Raw genomic sequence first — 20,567 nt, 5'->3', positions numbered from 1 at the left:
GAGTATTGGACCACAGCTGGATGTGAGAGGTTACAAATGATATTATTTAAGCTGAAAGATTAGTGTGACCAGGTGGGGATAGATCTGCAGTGAAAGGCGGGGAGAAAAGGGATGCGCTGCGTCTCTGGTGACGCTGGCGCGCAGTTTGGGGATGGAGTCCGCAACGGCGACGCGCTGACACCCCGCTTTTAGATGGCTTCAACATTTGGGGTGCAACAAGACAGGTGTCAGGGAAGTGTCGTCACGAACCCCGGAAGCCGGAGGAGGTGGGAACATCAGAGGGAAAGATGGCAGCGAAATCCGATGGTCGCGGGGTCGTCACCGGTTTCGCCCAGCTGCACAACCTGGACGAAGTGGTGGGGACGGGAGAGGACGACGCACGGGACGGCAGCTCCTTCCACATCTGCCACTGCTGCAACACCTCGTCATGCTATTGGGGCTGCCGGAGCGCCTGCCTGCATTACCTCCGGAGGAAGGGGAGAGGGAAGGGGAGGGATGCGGGGAGACCACCACGGGAGGAGCGCCTCTGGCTGGACTGCCTGTGGATCGTCCTGGCGCTGCTGGTCTTCTTCTTGGACGTGGGCACCGATCTGTGCCTGGCCGCCGACTACTACCACAAACGGAAAATAATGTGGTCAGGCTTGACCCTGCTCTTTGTCCTGGTGCCCTCAGTTCTGGTCCAGATCCTGAGCTTCAGGTGGTTTGTGCAGGATTACACCGGTGGAGGACTGGGCTCCGTAGAGGGACTAAGCAGTCGGAGGGCTACGACTAGTTACCAGAGGGACAGATGCTGTCGCCTTTCTGTCTGGATCTGGCAGACCATCATTCACATCTTTCAAATGGGACAAGTGTGGAGGTAGGGCAAACTTTTAGTCTGCTTTAAAAATATCTCCTCAACTTCTTCAAACGAAGTCCTTCCTCCTCCTCCTTCTCCTGCTGTCACCTGGTATAACCCGGAGCTTGTGTACATGACTTGGGTACAAATCAGCACCATAGTGAACCCATTACGCTCGGTTTGCACTTCTCACTCTAGTGCACATGTCTGCATTTCGTTTCATGCATGCATTCGCTCGAATTTTTACGCTGTCGGCAACAAATTTCCCATCCTCTCTCCAGCAGACGTCTCCACACATCTGGACAGAAAACTGCACCGAGATTGCTGAGTGCGCCATTGCGCTTATGTGGGAAAGGGGAGAAGGCGGCTATTTGTTCAAAAGAGGGCCAGTTGAAAGCTTGGAGCGAATGAGTGTGTAAGAGAGGGAGAGAGAAAGAAAGAGAGAGAGTCGCTGTTCAAATCACAGTGTACAGTCGCCTCGGTTAACCCGCTGCCCCCCTCCTTCCCTCTCTCTCCCTCCGCATACACCAACCAGAGGCCAGACAAGCATCTGGTTTCACGCCTCGCAAAACTACATCTCTCCCCACAGACATGATGTCATCGACTCCTCTGCGGCGCTCCACGGAGCTGATCCCCATAAACTGTTTCAAAGGGTTTTCACAAACCAAATCATGCGTCAGAGTAACCAACCAGCGGAGACTCTATCGGTGTGCGCGTAATATGTGACACGCAGCGTCCACAGTGGGCCAGACTATGATGGCGAGACTCCATGGTGTGTGTATATATATATATATATATATATATATATATATATATATATATATATATATATATATATATATATATATATATATATATGATGCTGATCAGTGAGGAGAGACTTGTATTTGGTGCAAACAGACGCAGTGGCTGACATTTAAAGGGAAAAGCTGAAGCATGACGGTTGTCCAGAAAGAGGGGGTGGGGGGCTGCTAGCGTGAAACAATATAAGTAGAACCACAGCAGAATTTGATGGCAGGGGTCATAGGGTTTCATCCTGTCCTTTTGTGGTTATTATTGTTATTTTTTAAACATCCACACAGGGAAGGGTGCTGTGCAGCCAGAAGCCAGAATTGATCACCACTGTGTTGCTGTATTTGTGTTTGGCAGCAAGTCGCATGCTCCCATTTCCGATAAATAGATTTTTATAAACCATGATGGTGTTTTGTTTTCAGGCATGATGCAGGATGGTTCAAACATGGGTTCCAGAGTAGAAATCACATTAATTTATTTTATTTATTTATTTTAAAGGGAAGACACCCTGGAAAGCACATCATTCAGTTTCTGCGTTATAATTTTTTTTTGGTCAAAAGTGTATTCATTATAATAAAAAAATAAAACAAAAACAAGTTACCAGTCAGCCGGTACTGTCTTATTACAAAAGTTTACATAATATAAAAGAAGATGATGGCACCGGGGTAGAAAGAGTTATTGGAAAACTCTATTCAAATATAACTTTTTTCGTTCCTCCTTCAGAACTACAACATCTGCATAAAACTTGAAAAAGGGAAAATAAGTGATAATTCACACTCCACTAAATTAGTTCTACATTAAAAGCCAAGGTATATTTTTTAAATACACCTCGACTTTTGATGTAATGACCCACCCTGAGCTCTGGATGTTGTCAGGCTGTCTTGGCTGACACTCCTCTTCATCATTGCATAGAGGTCGGGGACAGTATCCCAGGATGTCTGTTGAGGAAGATGGTTCCCCTGCATAAGAATGGGGACAGAATGGTGTCTTCCAGCTATAGGGGGAACACACTTCTCTGCCTCCCAGTGAAAGCCTTTGTCAGGGTCCTGGAGAGGAGACTGCTGATTTTCAAACCTTGGCTTCAGGAGGAGCTCATCCTGGCAGTGGAACAGCGGACCAGCTCTACACTTTCTTCAGGGTTCTTGAGGGTGCATGGGGTTTGCCCTACTGGTCCACATGGGATTTGTGGACTTTGAGAAGGCATTTGACCATATCCCTCATGGTGCCCTGTGGGGGTACCTCAGGAGAACAGAGTCAGGAGCCTACTAGGGGCTATCCAGTCTCTGTAAATGACCAGGAGTTTGATCTGCATTGTCGGTATTAAATCAGCCCTTTTCCTGGTGCATGTTGGACTCCAACAGGGCCACCCTATGTCACCGGTCCTATTCATAAAATTTGTGAACAGGATTTCTAATGGCAGCCAAGAGCAAGAGGGGGTCTGGCTTGGGGATGTCCCTGCTTTTTGCAGATGACATGGTTCCGCTTGCTCCCTCCTGCCAAGAACTACAACATATACTTGAGCAGTTCGCAGCGAAGTCTGCGGCTGGGAACCTGCTCCTACAAGTCCAAGGACATTGATCTCAACCTCAAAAAGGTGGCTGTTTACAATTTTCATATTATTACTGCCCTAAGTGGGTTGCTCCTTCAGCCAAAGGCATGTTTTTCAGTCTATATACTCCATTCAACGATTAATCTATTACTAAATTAGTTGATGGGCATTTCAATAATCGATTAATCATGATTACGAGTTTTACGATTAATTGTTTCGTTCCTAATAAATACACAATGATACGCATGATCAGGGGCGCATGACTGTCATCCAGCGGTTTGTGGGATTAAATTCAGTTATCCTTGAATGAACCAAAACATTTAGTTGTAGGGATTTCTACTCTTGCCAGTGGTAATCCTGCAAATAAGTGTTGCTTCTGTGCGTAATTTTACGTTGGTTGAATGCTACCACAGACAGAGATTAATCAAAATAAGTGGTCCTCCTAATTGTCAATCATTCTGTTGATATGTTTATGCAAGGCTTTCCCCATTTTCATTGAATGTGACATAGTGGAAAAATTGCAAATCTTCTTTAGGAAAGTAAGCTTGTATGGGCTATACAAACAGCAACTTTTAAACAGAGCGCGCACGAGGACAAATAGGATTGTTCATGCTCTAGCACACATTTAATAGGCATTCCCTTCAGGAGAAGGTTTTGCATGTGCATCTTTTTAAAGTGGAGAGGGTGAGTATATTCAAAAATTCACAAAATCCTTCACTATACCTTTAACTTTCCTTAAATAGCTCATTTCAGTGGCACCAAGGATTCACACCTTTTTGTTTTGGTGTTGCATCTCAAAGTTGCACTAAGAAACTTAGTTATGTCAGCTTGCTCTGTACTGAACCATTCTGCATATGTTCTTCTTCAAAGCAGCTGTGGATTTGTTCAATTTGTTACTGCGTGAAAGTTGAGTGCTTGTGCCAAAAATGTCCTCCGCATATTTTTGCTCAGTCACACTGTGTCTCAACCGCTTCATTTAAATCAAAACTAAGTTACAAAGTCTATTTTTTTACAAAGCATTTTTATAAATGATACAAAATGGTTGTAGACTTTAACAAAATTTGGTGCAAGTTTAGATGGACTCAAACAAAACAGTAACATTTCAAACTTTCTGAACATCCTAAATGATTGTTAATTAAAAATAGGACCAAGTCTGTCTCAAAAGCAAATAACCTGACATGCTCATACAGTTCTGTTTGTTCCATTCAATAGGGCTGGTTTTAGCTCCATTCCCAAGGATACATTAACATTTGACAGGAATAAACTGGATTTGAACCAAACACATTTGGCTTGCAAGACATCTGTCTTTCCCGCTGTGCAACAATCACCCTGGATCTGCTAGCAGCTTTAGAGCTTATAGTCAGGAATTCTTGTCAGCCCTCTGTCATTCACCAGACATGATCCGTCTGACCAACGATCTGGAGTGAAAGGTCAAAAGCTGTTCCTCTCAGCTTAGCTAGAGTTCGCAACCTCTAAGACTCTCTAGAACATCAGCTGATATGGGGATTATTTGGCAGGCCATTCTGTCAAAATGAAATAATCTTACAATACACCATGGGATTTCATGCAGTGTTTGATTTTAGCACAGCACTAAGGACACTTAATTTGAAAAACTTAACTTGATGTTTTATAATCATCAACTAATTTTAGTAATCAATTGATCGTTTAATGGAGTATAGAGACTGAAAAACATGCCTTTAGCTCACAGAGCGACCCAGTTAGAGCAGTAATAATATCAAAATTGTAAAATAAAAGACCAGTGTTTCATAGACCTGCTGCGACATGCTCCATTTGTGAAAAGTTTTCACATAATTATTGTCTTAAAACAGACCAAGGTGCTGACAGGAGTGAAAAGTGCTTCCTCATCATGTCTCATTAGCTACTTCTACATTTTAGTGCATTCACCCAACCCCCATCATCAAGCATCTGAGGATCAGGTAAAATTCAATGTGCTTGTGTTGCAATTATCTCCATGTTAATTGTTGACAGAATCCCATCTATAATCCCGATATGTCACCAGTTACCATAGCTCTTTCATGTCCCTCCATGCTGGGAACCTGCAGCTCTGCTGATGGTGTTAAGGATTCCGCTCATGCACACACTGGATCAGACATACACAGAGGTCTCCCGGTGGTACGATGGACAGCTTAATCAGTGTAAGCCCAAATTAGCTCCTCGCTGAGAGAGGAAATGCATCCATCTCTTCCCCCTCCTCTGTAGAAATCATGTGGAAAGGTTTGAAATATCCATGTAGGGAATTCCCAGCCAAGGGGAACTATGTGCATTGATTTTTTTAGATCTGTGGTTTATTTAAAAAGTATTGCATCTACTTTAAAAGCTCTCTGAATTGCAATATCTTTGTCTTAGTGAAAATAAGTGAGTGGCTGAGTTGAAGTAAATGCATTTTGTCAACATTGGGGTAATCTTTATTGTTGCAAAAATATTTCAAAAGATTATTTTTCTTTAAGTGATTTTTAAAAGTTAATCTTAGATGCGGTATACTGAAAATATATTTTCCTCAATTTACTTCGGGTCTTAAATTCCCGCGCTGTGCAGATGTCATGTTAAATGGGTCCAGACTAGCAAACAATCAAAGCATTATATTCAATATAGATTTTTTTGGATACTAAGTAGCAACCAGCTCAACTTAGACACCCATGGAAACTTTATGTAGAAAGTAAAGTAAAAAGAAAAAAAGGAAATACCTTGTCAAGTATGAGCGCAAGCTATGAGAACAAGCAGAAAAGTGCTGCAGTTCTGTGCTTTAGGCACAGGTGGCAGTATCATTAGAAAATTCTGTAAAGCCTCTTCAAAACCCTAAAATCCACACTCTATGCTGGTATAACTTCAAACTTTAGATTATTTATTTGGATTTTTAAGTGACATACAATGAAAAAAACTTCTATAACTTTATAACAAATGAAAAATTGAAAGTGGTGTAGTAAACAGATGTGGTGTGCAAATGTATTTAGGTCCTCTTACGCTGATATTGCTAAGTAAGAGCCAATTGAACAAGCTAGCAAAAGTACAGTACCACTGCAAACCTGCCAAAGATCATCCATCCTTTTAAACTGACCACTGAGGGAAACAATACAGCATTAGAAAAGAAAAACACAACTGGTTAATGGTAACTCTTGAGAAGATCCAAATCTAAGAGGGAGAAAAAACTATTTACTAGTAAATTATTAGTAAGTTATTCATTAAAGGTTTGACAGAGGCTATGTTTCTGCCCTGGTCAGATAGGGCTAACATGACATTTCATACCTTACATGCAAAATGCAATGTCTGGGACTACATGGTCACATCAACCTGAACCTCCAGAAACACAACAAGACATGGTAGTGCCAACATAATACAGCGGTGTTCTTTTTGTTAATCAGTATCAGTGAGGGAGCTAAATATCAGGATAAAAAAATAAATAAATTTGAGTCTAGGAAAGTTTGCAAAAAAGTTCAATTGAGGTTGAATTTTAGCAGGACAGCAGCATTAAATATATTGTAAGAGCTACAACAGAATGTAAGGATCAAAGCTTAGTTATGTGGTAGAAAAGTTCAGGTAAAGTTCAAAATGAATACCTGAGGCAAGACTTAGAAATTGATCTTAAACACTCTCTACCAAGTTGAACTCTGTTGCAAAGAGTCATGAGGAAATCATTTCACATCTAATTATGTAAAGCCAGTACAGATTGACAGCAAAAGACTTGCGGCTGTAATTGCAGCCAAAGGTTCAGGCCACAAATGCATACCGCAATTAACATTTTTACTTGTAAGACATTATCAAAAGCATGCATCCTTTTCTTACTTCACAAAATTTTGTACTATGTGTTTGTCTATTACATAAAATCTTTTACATCTTTTACATTGCATTTTATTTTGTAGTAACAAAATTTTTAAAAAGCTTGAGTGGTAGGAATACAATACTAGGCATTCTAAGGTACGGTCACAAATACTACAGGGTTTTTTATACACCAATACATAAGTGTGCACAGGGATTTGTTTTCCCTCAGGCAAGTCCAGCACATTTCTAAAAATGATGGCATGACTCATCTCTTATCGGTTTGCATGTATACAGCTGCATCAGAAATAATCAGGATAGTTTGTTTCAATATGAGCTATTTTGAAAGATGCAAGTTAATTTCATTACTTTCTGTTTTGACTAAACAACCAGACTAAAATGTTATTTTCTTACTTCTGTGAAAGCATGAAATAGATTTTTTTTTTATTTATTTCTGTGACAAAAGTCCAGCCTGTACTCATCTCTGAGAAAATAGCAAATATAAACAGCTTCCTCCACGTGTATCGGCACTAAAGATAGATCAATACCTATATTTTGGCCAATGTTTTCTTGTTGACCGATACCTTAAGATCATTTGACGTGCTTGCGTTAGTACTATCTCCATTTGCTATCTATTGGCAATTTTCTTTTTTTGTACATAAATGTCAGATTTTGTTTCAATTTAGAGTTGTTATCAGTGTATCATTTCCATCATGGAAAATGAAGAAGAAAATGCAATATTGGCTTCAACAATTAGGCCCTAAAAATTGGCAGCACACATCAGGGATGAGTTAGACTGAAGTCAAAATAATGAGCCTTAAAAACCTGCTATGATAGAGCAGAATGCAGTATGTATGCACCTTTGTTTCTCAGACTACAGGTAAATGCTCTGAAAGGACACACAACCAAGATGAAAGTGATACAATACCCATTAAGAATGGATGTAGTTGTGTTTTGACTGAGGAATGATATGACGGGGGTTTTAGAATAAGCTTTCCTGCTAGAAACAATATAGCCAGATTTGATTTAAAACAAAATGGTGCAGAAAGTCAGATATTAAGTAAGGATCTGTAATGCTAATAGGCTATTTTTTTTCCATAGGTCTTGCGACATTTGATGCAGTATTTGAGAATTATGTATGTATTTTCAGAATTTGTAGATTTCTAAAGCCCAGATAATGCAGACAGAAGGTCAGACATGGGGAAAGGGTCATTTTCTGCATTTCTTTTAAAATAAGAGGGGCACAGTGGGAAGGAAGGCTGTTGAGGCATAGCCAGTGTGAACTCGGGGTATGAGCAGTTATATTGCAAAATAATTTAAAGTGGGATTTAAAATAGGAATTTTACTGGATAAACATGCACAGATGAAAGCTTTTTTTCTGATTTTGAAAAAAATGCGTCTATTTATTTTTTTAAACATCCCTAATTAAGGTGCATTATTTTAAACATCCCTAATCAGGGTGCCAGTAAGTTTCGAGAACAAAAAAGAAATCTGTTTTGCATCCCTCCATTTATCTATGCCTCAAACTCTCCTCTGTGACATCCAGGAATTTCACAAAAAAAAAACCCACAGATTAAAGGATTTCCCTTAAACTGTGTAGACTACTGCAATGCTGCAAATCTGGTTAGTTGGATTACTCTTTAGTCTCTTAGAAACGCAGCTCACCACAGATATACATGAGAAGAACGGCCTCATGGTTGACATCTGCCTCGGTTTTCTTGTCGTACAAGTATTAACACAGCTTGCAAAGGAGTTATAACAAAAGCCCCTTTTGGGTGGTTTGGCAGCTTCTTCTTGCCAAAAAGGAAAAGCTTTGTTGATGCAGTATGGCAAAACATTGAGATAATATAAAGCTAAATCTGACTTTATGGGTGAAAGTGGAAAAAGAGACAAGGTGAAGGGATGATAATCCATATGTAGTAAGTGTTTCAACAGAAAAGAAGAATGTTGTGTTCTTACCACTGGAGTATGGAGTAGTTAAAGTAAGTAGTAGGAAAAATGCTTTTTTACATTACTTTACCTTGTGCTTAAAAAAAACATTTTTTTATCTCTGTAAAAGTAATCTTTGTAAGTAAAAGTAATCTTTAGTCTTTCTATTTGTTTTACAAATGTATCTCCAAAGCACATTTAGAAGAGTTAAACTCAAAGTATATAATCCAACTCAGCAGATAGTTTTTATTCCTCAAGGAACGAAAAAGATGAACATAAATAAATAAAAAATGCCTTAATTTAAAACGTTTTTCGTCCAGCTTTAAATCTTATTTACAGACTCTGTTGTTGCTCCAGAGCCTGATAGCATCAGTCTACTCGTTTTCTCATTAACGATGATAACAGGGAGCAAACCTTTAAAGCAAGCTCTCCAAGAAAACCCCCAATTATGTGACAGGAATGTGAGAAAAGACAGCTTTTCGCAGAGCGTAATGCAGATGGGAGCAAAGAGACAGAAAGCCAAAAATGGCAGATAAATATGGGCTTCAGCTACTAAAGTAGCAGAGCGGGAAACAGATCTTAAAAGGGGAATTTAATCACTGTTTTGGTTTTATGTCATTTGGCTTTGGGTTCAGGTTGGGTTGTTGAATTCAATTCTTTGGGTTTAGCATGTGCTTCTTCATAGAAATAACAAACCTTGTATCTCATAAGTCAGCTGGTTTGTGTTTAAGTAGCACCTGAGGGAAAAATCAGCTAAAAATCAGAAATAAATGATTCATTAACATGTTTAGCTAATTTGAGTCTTTTTGCAAGCGGCAGCACGCCTTCTGTCAAGTACTCTTAAGGTTATGAATGGGATGAATGAATAGGAATGAAAGGGCTTGTGATGAGGCCTGATTTAGCTGCATCAAACTTGAGGAAAAAAACTTTACACTACAAACCATAAAGCCCTGATGCCACACTGCTGCTGCCTTCCCACCAAGATCAACAGTAGATGGTATTTTTTGCCACACAATCTACATTAATTTTTATTTAAACATATATGTATTAATGTAGAAGGATATTTCCCATAGTGCTGCATTGATCTTATTGAAATTTGGACTGACTGCCTTATCAGGTAGACTTAATACTGCTTGCTCTGTAAAGCTTTATTTAATGAGATCTGTTTTTGGATCTTGTTTAACAAAAAAGATAAATACTTTTTTTAATATTTAGCACTTTAAATAGCTTAATGAAAAACGTATTTTCCTTCCAGCTACAGCAATAGCTTGCACGCTTACAAGATGTTGGATGTATTGACATTATAGCCTTTTGTTTCTCTAGTGTGCCTTGCTTTGTTTGTCAGCTGCAGCAGCTGCATTAGTTCTTTTCTCAAGCCTCCCCCCAGCTCTCTGTTTTTTAATCTTTTTCTAAAACATAGATTGCTAAAATTCTTTCAGAACCTCTAAGGCAGCTTTTATTATATGATGTATATATCTTTGTTTATCTGAGTTTAACAGTACTTATCCACTTGGCCCAGAGGGCAACAATCGTTACACATATTAAGACTACAATTCAACTGATGTCCGCTTATATATATCTATATATATATTTATACATACATTTTTCCGGGGAAAAGGTGAGGCTCACATCCAAGGATGCACTATTTCAAATGATTATGTGTTTTCCCTCTGTGCAAACTATATCTATTAGTGGTGCTCATAAGCTCAAGTTACTGCATCACCATCTGTCTTGCCACCAAACTAAGCATATGTTTTTATTTTTATCCTTGCCTGTTGCTTACACCTTTTAATGTTCTCAGGCTCCCAATAAACCCTCCATCCATCTTGAGCGGAGGCACCATGCTGTGTTTTCCTCTGTGCCTTCTTTGTTCTAGGCTTACTGGCTGTAGTTAGAAGTATATACCTCTCATTACTTTGAGCTCCAACACAGTGTCCCTTAAAGCTACTTAAAGTCATCATGCTACCTCCCTGCCCTCCATCTTTCCCTTTATGTCTGTGTGTGTGTCTTCCCATGTTGCCTCCACATAAAGCTGCACTTGACCTCCATTTCTGTCAAGGAAAGTGGAGCATCTGGCTTCTGCCCCATTACAAGTAAACTCCTCCTCCCTCCTGCTCTGTCTTCCTCACCCTGCTATACCACACATCTTCTACTCCCTCCAGAGCCATGCTTCAGATCTCTCACTTTCTGCACTTATTTCTACCTGCTAATGCGCTGACAGAATGTCTCGTTTCTGCTGGGAGGCTGTTCCACTTCAGTTCACGCTTGAACCTGTAGCTTCATGGCTCACCTATAATGCTGCATTCATTCCATTCATCTACATTCAAGTTTTGTCTTTAACCTTCTTTTATGCTCATGTAAACTGAAATGACATTATAGAGTGAATCGATACAGGGCCAGCAATGGATCAAGTAGTTTGATGTTGAATGGTAAAAGCATAAATATTGCACGTAATTCTTCTGATAAGAGTTTTATATTATTGCAGATCTCAGTGAAAAACATGTCCAACATGAACTGTTTAAGTGCGTGTGACTGAGAGGAGATCAGCAATCACAGAGAAGCTTTTTCATTAATCAAAACTTAAAACAGGCAATAGTGTCACATTAGACAAAATTACATTAAGAGGAAATTAAACTATATGCATAAAAATACTATATGCATATCCATATGCGTAAACAGCAGTTTACGCATATGGAAATTAAGCCCCAGGATTTGCAGGACATCCATGTTAAAGAAATATGAGATGTGCAAATGTCCGAAACTGTAAATGTAAGTCAGTAGCATAAATACATTTTGAATTTGTGTTTGTTACTTGTTGTTCACTCAGATCCATGTGACATTGGATTTTTGAACAGTGAGAATACACGTTACACAGTTAACAGTTTGCAACAGTCATGTAGAAATCAAAAATTTGTGCAAAATATACACAAGTATGAATATCAAAATTATAAGTACCAATTTAGATGCTTTACAACCAAATCTAACAACCCCTAAAGAAGATATTTCATTTCTTACCAGTTGGTGGTGGTAATGCACCTGAAGGTTGTTCCCCAAATGCTTTTAACCCTTAAATGAGCAGTCACAAAATTTTTTATTTGAAATGAAATTATTTTATTACCTTTTAATGACTTATTTAGGCTAAAAAGACACACTTTAGTATAGTTTATATTTCTATTTTTCAATCCACTCTTTGTATCCCCTTGGACAAATTGTTTATTAGTTGTTACAATATCAATTATAATATTTGTAATACTTATATATCAAAAAGCTAAGCATTCTAAATGATGAAGCTTTGCTGTATGTTGCATTTTTTGTAGAAACCTAACAGAATTTCAACAACTTTGATTACCCCCCCAATAAAACAAACAAACAAAAAAAAATGCAATTAAATTTGAACGCTAAGCATGTTTGAAGCCATATCATTGAATTAATCAGTTAATAACATCTCCATCCTAGAGAGCCCTTACTTAGATCCTAGTGGCGTTGAAAGCTGAAGAAAAGGTTGTGAACATTTTGGCCAGGAACAATCCAAAGCCTTACTTTGCAATTCTGGCACGTGATTGAGATAGGCCCTTTACTGACAGAATAGGGAAGAGCCCTATTACATCATAATGCATATAATCAGGACTGACAAAAATGCAACAATGGCTTAACCTAACCTCACAATGTGTGTTACTTTTCAAACAGGCTGCCATTTTGTTTTTAGTTTAGATTTTAATCAGGTCACATGACCACATTATTCTCCCGCACTTAAATTTATCCATTGAAATAGATTGTGGGTGTTTGATCAGCCTTTTGCCTGTGAAATGTCTGTATCTCCCAGGATACAAAAACTGACAAGAAGAAGAGGAAGAAGATGAAAACAGAACCATTCTTTGAACAATATACCCTTCATGCTTTGGAAACGTAATTTCAGCCAAGATAAGACATACAATCAATATTGTTCTTTTTTTTCTTCTTCTTATTGTCTTTCTCATTTAATGTTGGTTGCCAAACAACCTACAGGTACATTACTGCCACCAACAGGAGTGTGACTGCCTCATTGAGGGTTGGAGATTACTACTTTGCAAAGATATAATTTTGTTCTCACATATCAAACATCTGATGTCACATGTATATATGAGCTGACTTCAAGAAAAAAAGTAAGTCTTAAATTTAATAACATATAATTGGTTTACATGTACAAATTTTCATACACAAACTTATAACAGTTAACTTACCCCATAAATATCAAGAAAAGTTTTGTTGTGATATCAAGCTTCATGTTACAAACCATCAATCTGCAAACTTTCAGTCTAGAGCTGTGGCTAGATTGGCAGAAAAAAATCCCATTTACATTTAGCGGACATTTTCTTAGTGCTTCAAACCTAAAAAGCGTACATAACTAATACTGTAATCATTACACAAAAAAAGAGTATGTGCCACTAATGTTTTCTTTACACAACAAAGTGGCCTTCATGAGTTTTAGTAGCTGCCACAGTAGGCCATCGAAGTGTAAGGTCCTCTGGAGGAGCATGTTGCTCTCACACTGCAAACGCAGAAACGTAACACAAAAATGTGTCATTTTTTTCCATAAGAATTCCAAATGGTGCCCAGGTACAAATAGATGCATTGAAAACAACAACAAAAATTAAATTGAAAAAACGACTTTCAGTTTCAATAATATGTTGTTCAATATTTAGAGTTGCTTAACATTTAACTGTTTAAATTTAAATGTATTCACAGAAGAATACAAATGCAAATTAGAATCAATTGCATTAAAAAATGAATATGGTGTGCTTTTTAAATTCAAATGTATAGCACTAGTAATGGTTGTGACTTGAGATTAGGAAGTAAAGGTCACTGTACAACCCACCTCCAAAAATTAGGCTACAGCACTGAATATAGCTCTTAAATGAAAACACAGAGCATAAAACTGTCCTATATAACCCTGAATTGAAGTATCCTCACTTTTATGTTACATGACAAACACACATTTCTATTTATTGTTTCAAGAAGTAAGAGACCGACACAAAGCTGTTCGTTATTGTGAAATTAAAGAATCAGGAGCATGCTTTTGATTTCATTTTTTAAATTATTATGCAGAAATTGTGGTGCACATCTCCATGAATGATTCAGACAGAAATCTACCTCCATATAATGCCTCCACCTTCTTTGGCCATTCATTTATGCCATTCATTTCTCCAGCAAAACTGACCGACTTTTACCTGCTCAAGAACCATCACCACAGCATAGATGTGCCATCACCATGTGTCACCTTAGCGACTGTTTCTTATTCAATAAAGGAGCTAATTGCTTGGCAGTTTCTCTGAGAAATACATTCCCAGCCTGTGGGTTGAAGAGGAAGGGCCATGTGGGCATAAGACTTCCTTCTTGTGTGAGTGATGGTTTCATAACTTAGTCCCTACCTATAATATCTAAATTGTAATGAAGTTAGCCCATGTCTATGTAAAATTGATTTCTCACCTTAATTCTCAGCACAACATCAGAGTGATGCTGCAAAGAAACATAAACTCTAATTTCAAGGTAAAAAAATACAAAGCCAGGCTTTTACACAGTTTTATCATGTTCCCCACACATGCACACGCACTCCTCTCTTTGAAGCTACTTGTGCTTTCTTCATCTCACGGTGCCCTAAAAAGGTCCATCAGTAGCGTTCAGCAAAGACCACCATTGTTACAGTCTAATCATAGACAACGCTCCAGGCGTCAGTTTGATAAACGGACATTCTTTGCTCATAAATAATTAAAGAGCCCTGTTAGTGCTCTTACTCTCAGCATAATGTTTGCAGGGTTTTTCCAGGCATATCCTCACATTTGCTTGCTGATGCCTTGCTAACAACACTGCTACATTTGCTCAGAAACATGCAAAATGTAGATACACTGAATGCAGGCTGCTTAACAGTTATGAAAGCATTGAGTTCATGATATAAGAATGAAATCATTTTAAAAACATGCTAAAACCGATTTTTGTAATTGAGATGGCTTAGATGCTAAACCAGAACTTTTACCTTCCCTTTCTTTTTTAGAAAAAGATTTACAGGTGGCATTTTATCTCATCCCCTCAACCACTATTAACTGGATTCATGGATTAAAAATGTCAAAATTCTCCTTTAAAGTAAGTGATTTGTTTAAAAAAAATGTTTCTGTCATTGTAAGTCTGTATGGTTCCTGCTGCAGTAAATCTTTTTATCATGTTAGTAAATAATCTCTCTTGTAAGAACGATCTGATATGGCCCACATAATGTTCAGTTCATATTTAGAACAGCCTACATTCAGGCCTCCTGCTCAGCAGTCCGTCACTGTCCTTCCCGCGTCCTTCTTATTTTTTTTATTTTTTTTTTAATGGGATTGTTACTGAACTGCTTCTTCTCTGTCATGTGACTACAGGATGTTGATTTGGTTTCTGGAGGGAAAATTAGAGGATCATTTTAGAGTTCCAGCAGTAACCAGTTAAGGTTATACAGCACTGTTACCTCAGGCTTGAATAGAGGCTCTAAGGTGCCTTTCATTATGCTCTAACACCTTTACAGCTCCTTTTTACAAATTGCTGTTTTCTATCAAAAGGTAACAGTGGCCTCAACACTTATTTAACAATAAGAACCCACTGATGCCTCAGTACCCGTTTATAGAAAAATCTCACACCACCTGCCTATTACTCATACCATGCATGTGTAAAAATCAGTATGTGAACACGTGAGCCGCATGCATAAGAGGTGTGAATGTTCTCTTGCCTTATGCTACGATGAGTGTTGAGATGCATGTGACTCATGTACTATGGTTTTGTGTAACGCACCATAGTCTGCTTAGAATTTCCCTCAAAAAGTAGAGATTTTGTTATCGTTAATCAGATTACAGCATTTATAAAAAGCATAGGTACATTTGAATTCAGTATCTATTTTAAACACACACACTGTTTAGATTTAGTCAATGCAACTCTTTGGTAAACATTGCTAAGGTAATCTAAAATTAGATTTCAAGGAAGTTCTGACATTCTGGGCGTTCAGGATGTTTAGGGATCCTGTTGAGTTGAGCATTAAATATAAACCAATGCTTTCTAAAGCACTCATGTTAGAACACAATATATTTTCAGATTTCTGCAGACAGAAGGTTCTGATGTGATCTCTCAAAAAAAAAATGAACAGTAGTAGCCATTCAAAATGGCCCTTCCAAGTCAAACGGCAGCTGAATGGCAGCTCACTTCTCTGCGACTCCCAGGAAAATACCCTCCAACTTCCAACAACTGGAGTGACCCTCTCCTTCTCCTGGGCGTGCATATTTTTTTTAACTCTGAATCCACCCTTTCACTGAATTACAGGATCTGACCAGGAGATGACTCTTCTGTTTAGATCTTAATGTTCACAAATCATGACAGATTTGATTAAGACATTTCTGTTTTCAAAACATCCATGTGAAATAATGCTAAAAACTGTATTTTAGGCTCTAATGGACTTTATTATTATTTTTAAGTAGTCAGACAGTAAATGGGATTAGAGAGAGTGGGAGATATGCAGCAAAGTCTACCAGGCTGGGACTCAAACTTGTGATGGCTATGTCAAGGACCGAAACCTCCGTACATAGGTTGTGCTCCAAACGTAACCATAGTTAATTTGATTAAACACTGTAACTTTAGCTTTATAAGATCTCTTGAATGTCATTATCTGGAGAGATGATCATTATACCGTCATTAATCTGAAAATTGTAACCAGACTTTTAGAAGTCTGCAGTTTTCCTTTATGCCACACAGTAAAATGGTCTGTTTAATCTATGCATTATGATTGTTTTTCACAGCCTAAATGTTACATGTCATGGATTTGTTTAGCACAGCCTGAGTAAGAATAGAATATAAAATCCCTTTAATGTCCCACAATGGGTAAATTGTGGTGTTAAAGCAGCAAAAGTTGTCACACAAACGTGGACCTTAAAAAGTGCATAAAATATAACAGAATAAGTGGCAGTTAAGGGCAGTAAGAAGAAAAATAACTGGAAAATGCTTGGAATACAATATTTTTATATGGTACCTTGTACGAGTATTCATATAAGACAATTTGAAAACAAGCTGTCATATTTTCCTCCATAATACAATTATAATATTGCATTGGTGTATTGTATATTAATACCAATATTAAAGTTAGTGGTTGTATTATTTATTGATATTTAGCTCAGGGGGCATAATGAATACAAGGCATGCAGGAACTGTCTGAGGTGCTGAAGTCTGTGGCACATGGCAGTGTGTTACAAAACATTATTTCTTAATGTAGTCTTTTCCCTCAATTAAAAAATGCTCTCGTATTAAAGGAAGAATTTTCAATTGTTTTTTTTTTGTGTGAGCCTATGGCACAACAACAAAAGATGAACTTGTTTTGAAGTTTTCTATGCATCTAAAGGGAGGTGGAATGTGCATTAGGTTTAGGAGATTTTTGAATATGTAGGACATTAGATTACAAATTAAAATAGACAGTGTGTAAGTATGGAGTATGTCATAGAAATGCATTGTTCTACTTCTGCAGTGGTTTTAGGATAAAACCGAGTCAGTGAAATGTTTTCAGTCCCCGTGTCTGACTGGATTAGTGTGCAGCTCCGTCAAAGGACATAGCGGCTTAAAAACTGCAAGTATGAATGCAGTACCTTCAAACAGAACAAAAATGTCTGAAAGGAAGAAGTTAAAATTTCCCCAGATATCTCCTTTATATTTACTACAGCACTTTTTGTATTTAGTGGCTGTTATGTTTTGAACCCTTTGAATACATTAATCTTTAAATGGCTTGGAATAAATTCACATTCAGAAATTTGCAGTTGGTTTTGTAGAATATTTTACCACAGTTATCTGCTCATTGTGAGGTGAAAAAAGAAACTTTGCTTCTCATTTAGCCTTTTGTAGTTATTTTATACCTTTAAATGTGGTAAATGTGAGAACATTCAGGGCTTTTTTTTTTATTGAATTTGCGACTTGTTTTAGGTGCACGGTTGTACAGTGGGTAGGGCTGTTACCTTGATGTAGCAGGGTTCTGGGTTCAATTCCTGGCTGGGCCCTTTCTGTTTGGTTTGCATGTTCTCCCCGTGCATGCGTGGGTTCACTCTGGGTACTCTGGCTTCCTCCCACAATCCAAAAACATGACTTTTGTCCTTAGGTGTGAGTGTGTGTGTGCATGGTTGTGTTTCATTGTGTGTCTCTGTGTTGTGCGGCAACAGACTGGCGACCTGTCCAGGGTGTACCCCGCCTCTCGGTGGACTTGTTTCAATAGTGATGTTATTAGAAATTGTCTGTTCATTAAGGAAAAGGACTAAGGGCTTAATGACATATATTTATAGAACAATTGTAGAAGCCTGAATTTATACGTTGCAATTTTCCTGGTATGCATTAAGGTTAATGTTTTGGGTTTTGTTTTTCTTGCTAAATTTACTTTTCTTGAAATTATTACAATGTATTTGTAATTCATATTAATTTGGGGAATTTGTTTATTTAGCTTTTGTAGTTATTTTGTTATTTGGTTTACACTTTTTAAAGATGATGCATCATGGGAGTTCGATGGTTTGTATATCTCACATAGTGGAGCCAAATGGTTTTTAAACATCTGTCGCCCTTATATTTGGTATGTATGTTTGGCACAACTTTATTCTATCTACTCACTAAAATGTTTTTAAATGCAATAACGTCTCTGTGGATTTCAATCATCAGGACAACTTGTGTTTGGAAATGTTAAGTGTGCAGCGAGTCAGGCCGGATTCACTTATTTTTGAACCCTACAACAATAATCAAGGAAGTCATGAATAATTAATCAGAAAAAATAAGTTTAATGAAATGCTTTACTTATATTTTTTTAATATAACTGTTTTGAGGGGCAGTGACTGTCTGATTTCAGTAAAATCTATTATCTCTGGGAATTATTCTCCCAGCTCAAGAAAATTGCTCAAATTGTTACATTTTTCAGAACTGTTTTGTGTGATAATGGTATACTGAAATAAACGGTTTCTTTGCTAAGCTTTTTTCAGCCTTTTTTCAGGGATGCCAGTGATTTAGTACATTTAGCTTTTACGTTTTTACCCTTAAAAAATGATGATCTGTGGGTTACATACTGTAGTTTAAGAAGAAGACGGAGCTGCGTTTGTGGTTGAGAGACACACATTTCAAGACGATCAAAAGAAAAAAGGGGATGTTTTTTTTAACAATGGCTTTTAATGATTGTTCATCACTGTTGTCTTTATTGATCTGAGCCAAGTTTTATTCGTTTTCTGTATAAGGTTAATTGATAAATGCAAACAACAGTAGTGTTAGCTTATATTTCAGCAGTACCTGCAAATGTCACATCCCTAGCACTGCAGATTGGCGCTCTGTTTTAGTTCTGCATGGTTTCTGCTCATGTGTCCATTCAGAAGAACTAATTTAAAAGCTTCTATGCTTTCCTGTGAGGTGAGACTGTGTCAAGTCTTTATTGATCTTTCTCTCACTTAGCTTTAGTGTTCAGTTCCGTATGCTTTTCATTTAGCTGCGTACTTACGAGTATAAACTCATATAAACTAAACATTAAATATGATTTCATGTAATTTATTGTGTTTTGTTTTAAGCTCAGTTGTAATTTAATACAGTTAGAAGCACGTCCTAATACTATATATATTTAGAATCTTTGACAAGACTGATTATGCATTTGGCTAATTAACACATTGTGTAGTATGAGGCATGTGCTTGCCACTGGTAGTATATAACACTACAGGTGTTAAAAATAGAAAATTTTCTGTAGTCTATATATATCTGTATATATCTGTATATCCTTTATGCTTATTTTAACCTGTATAAAGCTCTGTGGAGTTTTTATGCAGAAGCGACTAGGATTAGAATGTTGTTTCAAACTTTTCAAACTTTTTTAAAAAAGCTTTTAGACTGTCATGTCATTCTGTGAACACATGCCAAACTGGCTGCGTGTTAGGACAACAAATGAAAGTGTGAATTGAGCTCAAATTAGGGTTAAACAGTTAAATATGCCCAGCAGCTAAATGAAATATGTTCAAAACAACTTTAATTTAAAATATAAGAATTATATCTTTATGAGAAAAAAAATCCTTTAACTCCAAATCAAACATATTTCAATTTTGTATTTGAGCATCAAAGTTTTTTTTTTAAAGACTCAATGTCGCATTAGCTTTTAAACTAATTTAGCAATTGGAATGTTTTCAAATCAATTCATAATGGATTTCCAAGAAGGCAAATAGAACATTATTTGGTAAAATAATATATTACTAACTGACTTTGATTTTTACAAATTAATAGCCTTTATTATAATTGTTTAATCCTGTGGGAGTGTTCCTGGGAGATTAGTGAAGGTAAAGACCTCTCAGCTTCTTTAGCTTGGTTTGACTTATGATAATGCAAATAGTAGCTAGCAGACAAAGAAAATTTATTGAAAAGTATTTTTTGGTCATATTTTGCCAATCACATATAAAGGGCATATGTGGAAATATATAAACATGATTGTTATATCAGTGTTTAAACCCTTAGTAAAATCAAGTTTGTTTTTCAACTTTATAAACAACAGTATGTGGTACAATACAGTTGCCATTAACTTCTTTTTAGCTTGCTTTACAGATTGGGTGAACACATCAAATGATCAAAAATCATGAAAAACCAAGATTGTTTAGCTTTTAATTCTTTGCCTAACTTTACCAGACCTATAACCTGTATATATCTATCTAT

General features: G+C 37.4%; 1 protein-coding gene across 1 annotated transcript in view; it reads left to right on the top strand.

Annotated features, from left to right (window-relative positions):
* Positions 1-287: 287 nt before the first annotated feature.
* The window catches only part of xkr6 (X-linked Kx blood group related 6), a 75,350-nt gene continuing 55,070 nt past the window's right edge, over positions 288-20,567 (top strand). Inside the window, exon 1 of the mRNA XM_015372883.1 lies at positions 288-856. Within this exon, the coding sequence (XP_015228369.1) occupies positions 288-856 (569 nt within the window). The remainder of the gene's footprint in view (positions 857-20,567) is intronic.

This window comes from Cyprinodon variegatus, unplaced genomic scaffold (genome assembly GCF_000732505.1).
Source record: "Cyprinodon variegatus isolate N-32 unplaced genomic scaffold, C_variegatus-1.0 Scaffold4, whole genome shotgun sequence".
In the NCBI taxonomy this organism is placed as follows: domain Eukaryota; kingdom Metazoa; phylum Chordata; class Actinopteri; order Cyprinodontiformes; family Cyprinodontidae; genus Cyprinodon; species Cyprinodon variegatus.
Note: the sequence above shows the minus strand (reverse complement) of the source record. Positions and strands in the feature narration are given on the sequence as shown.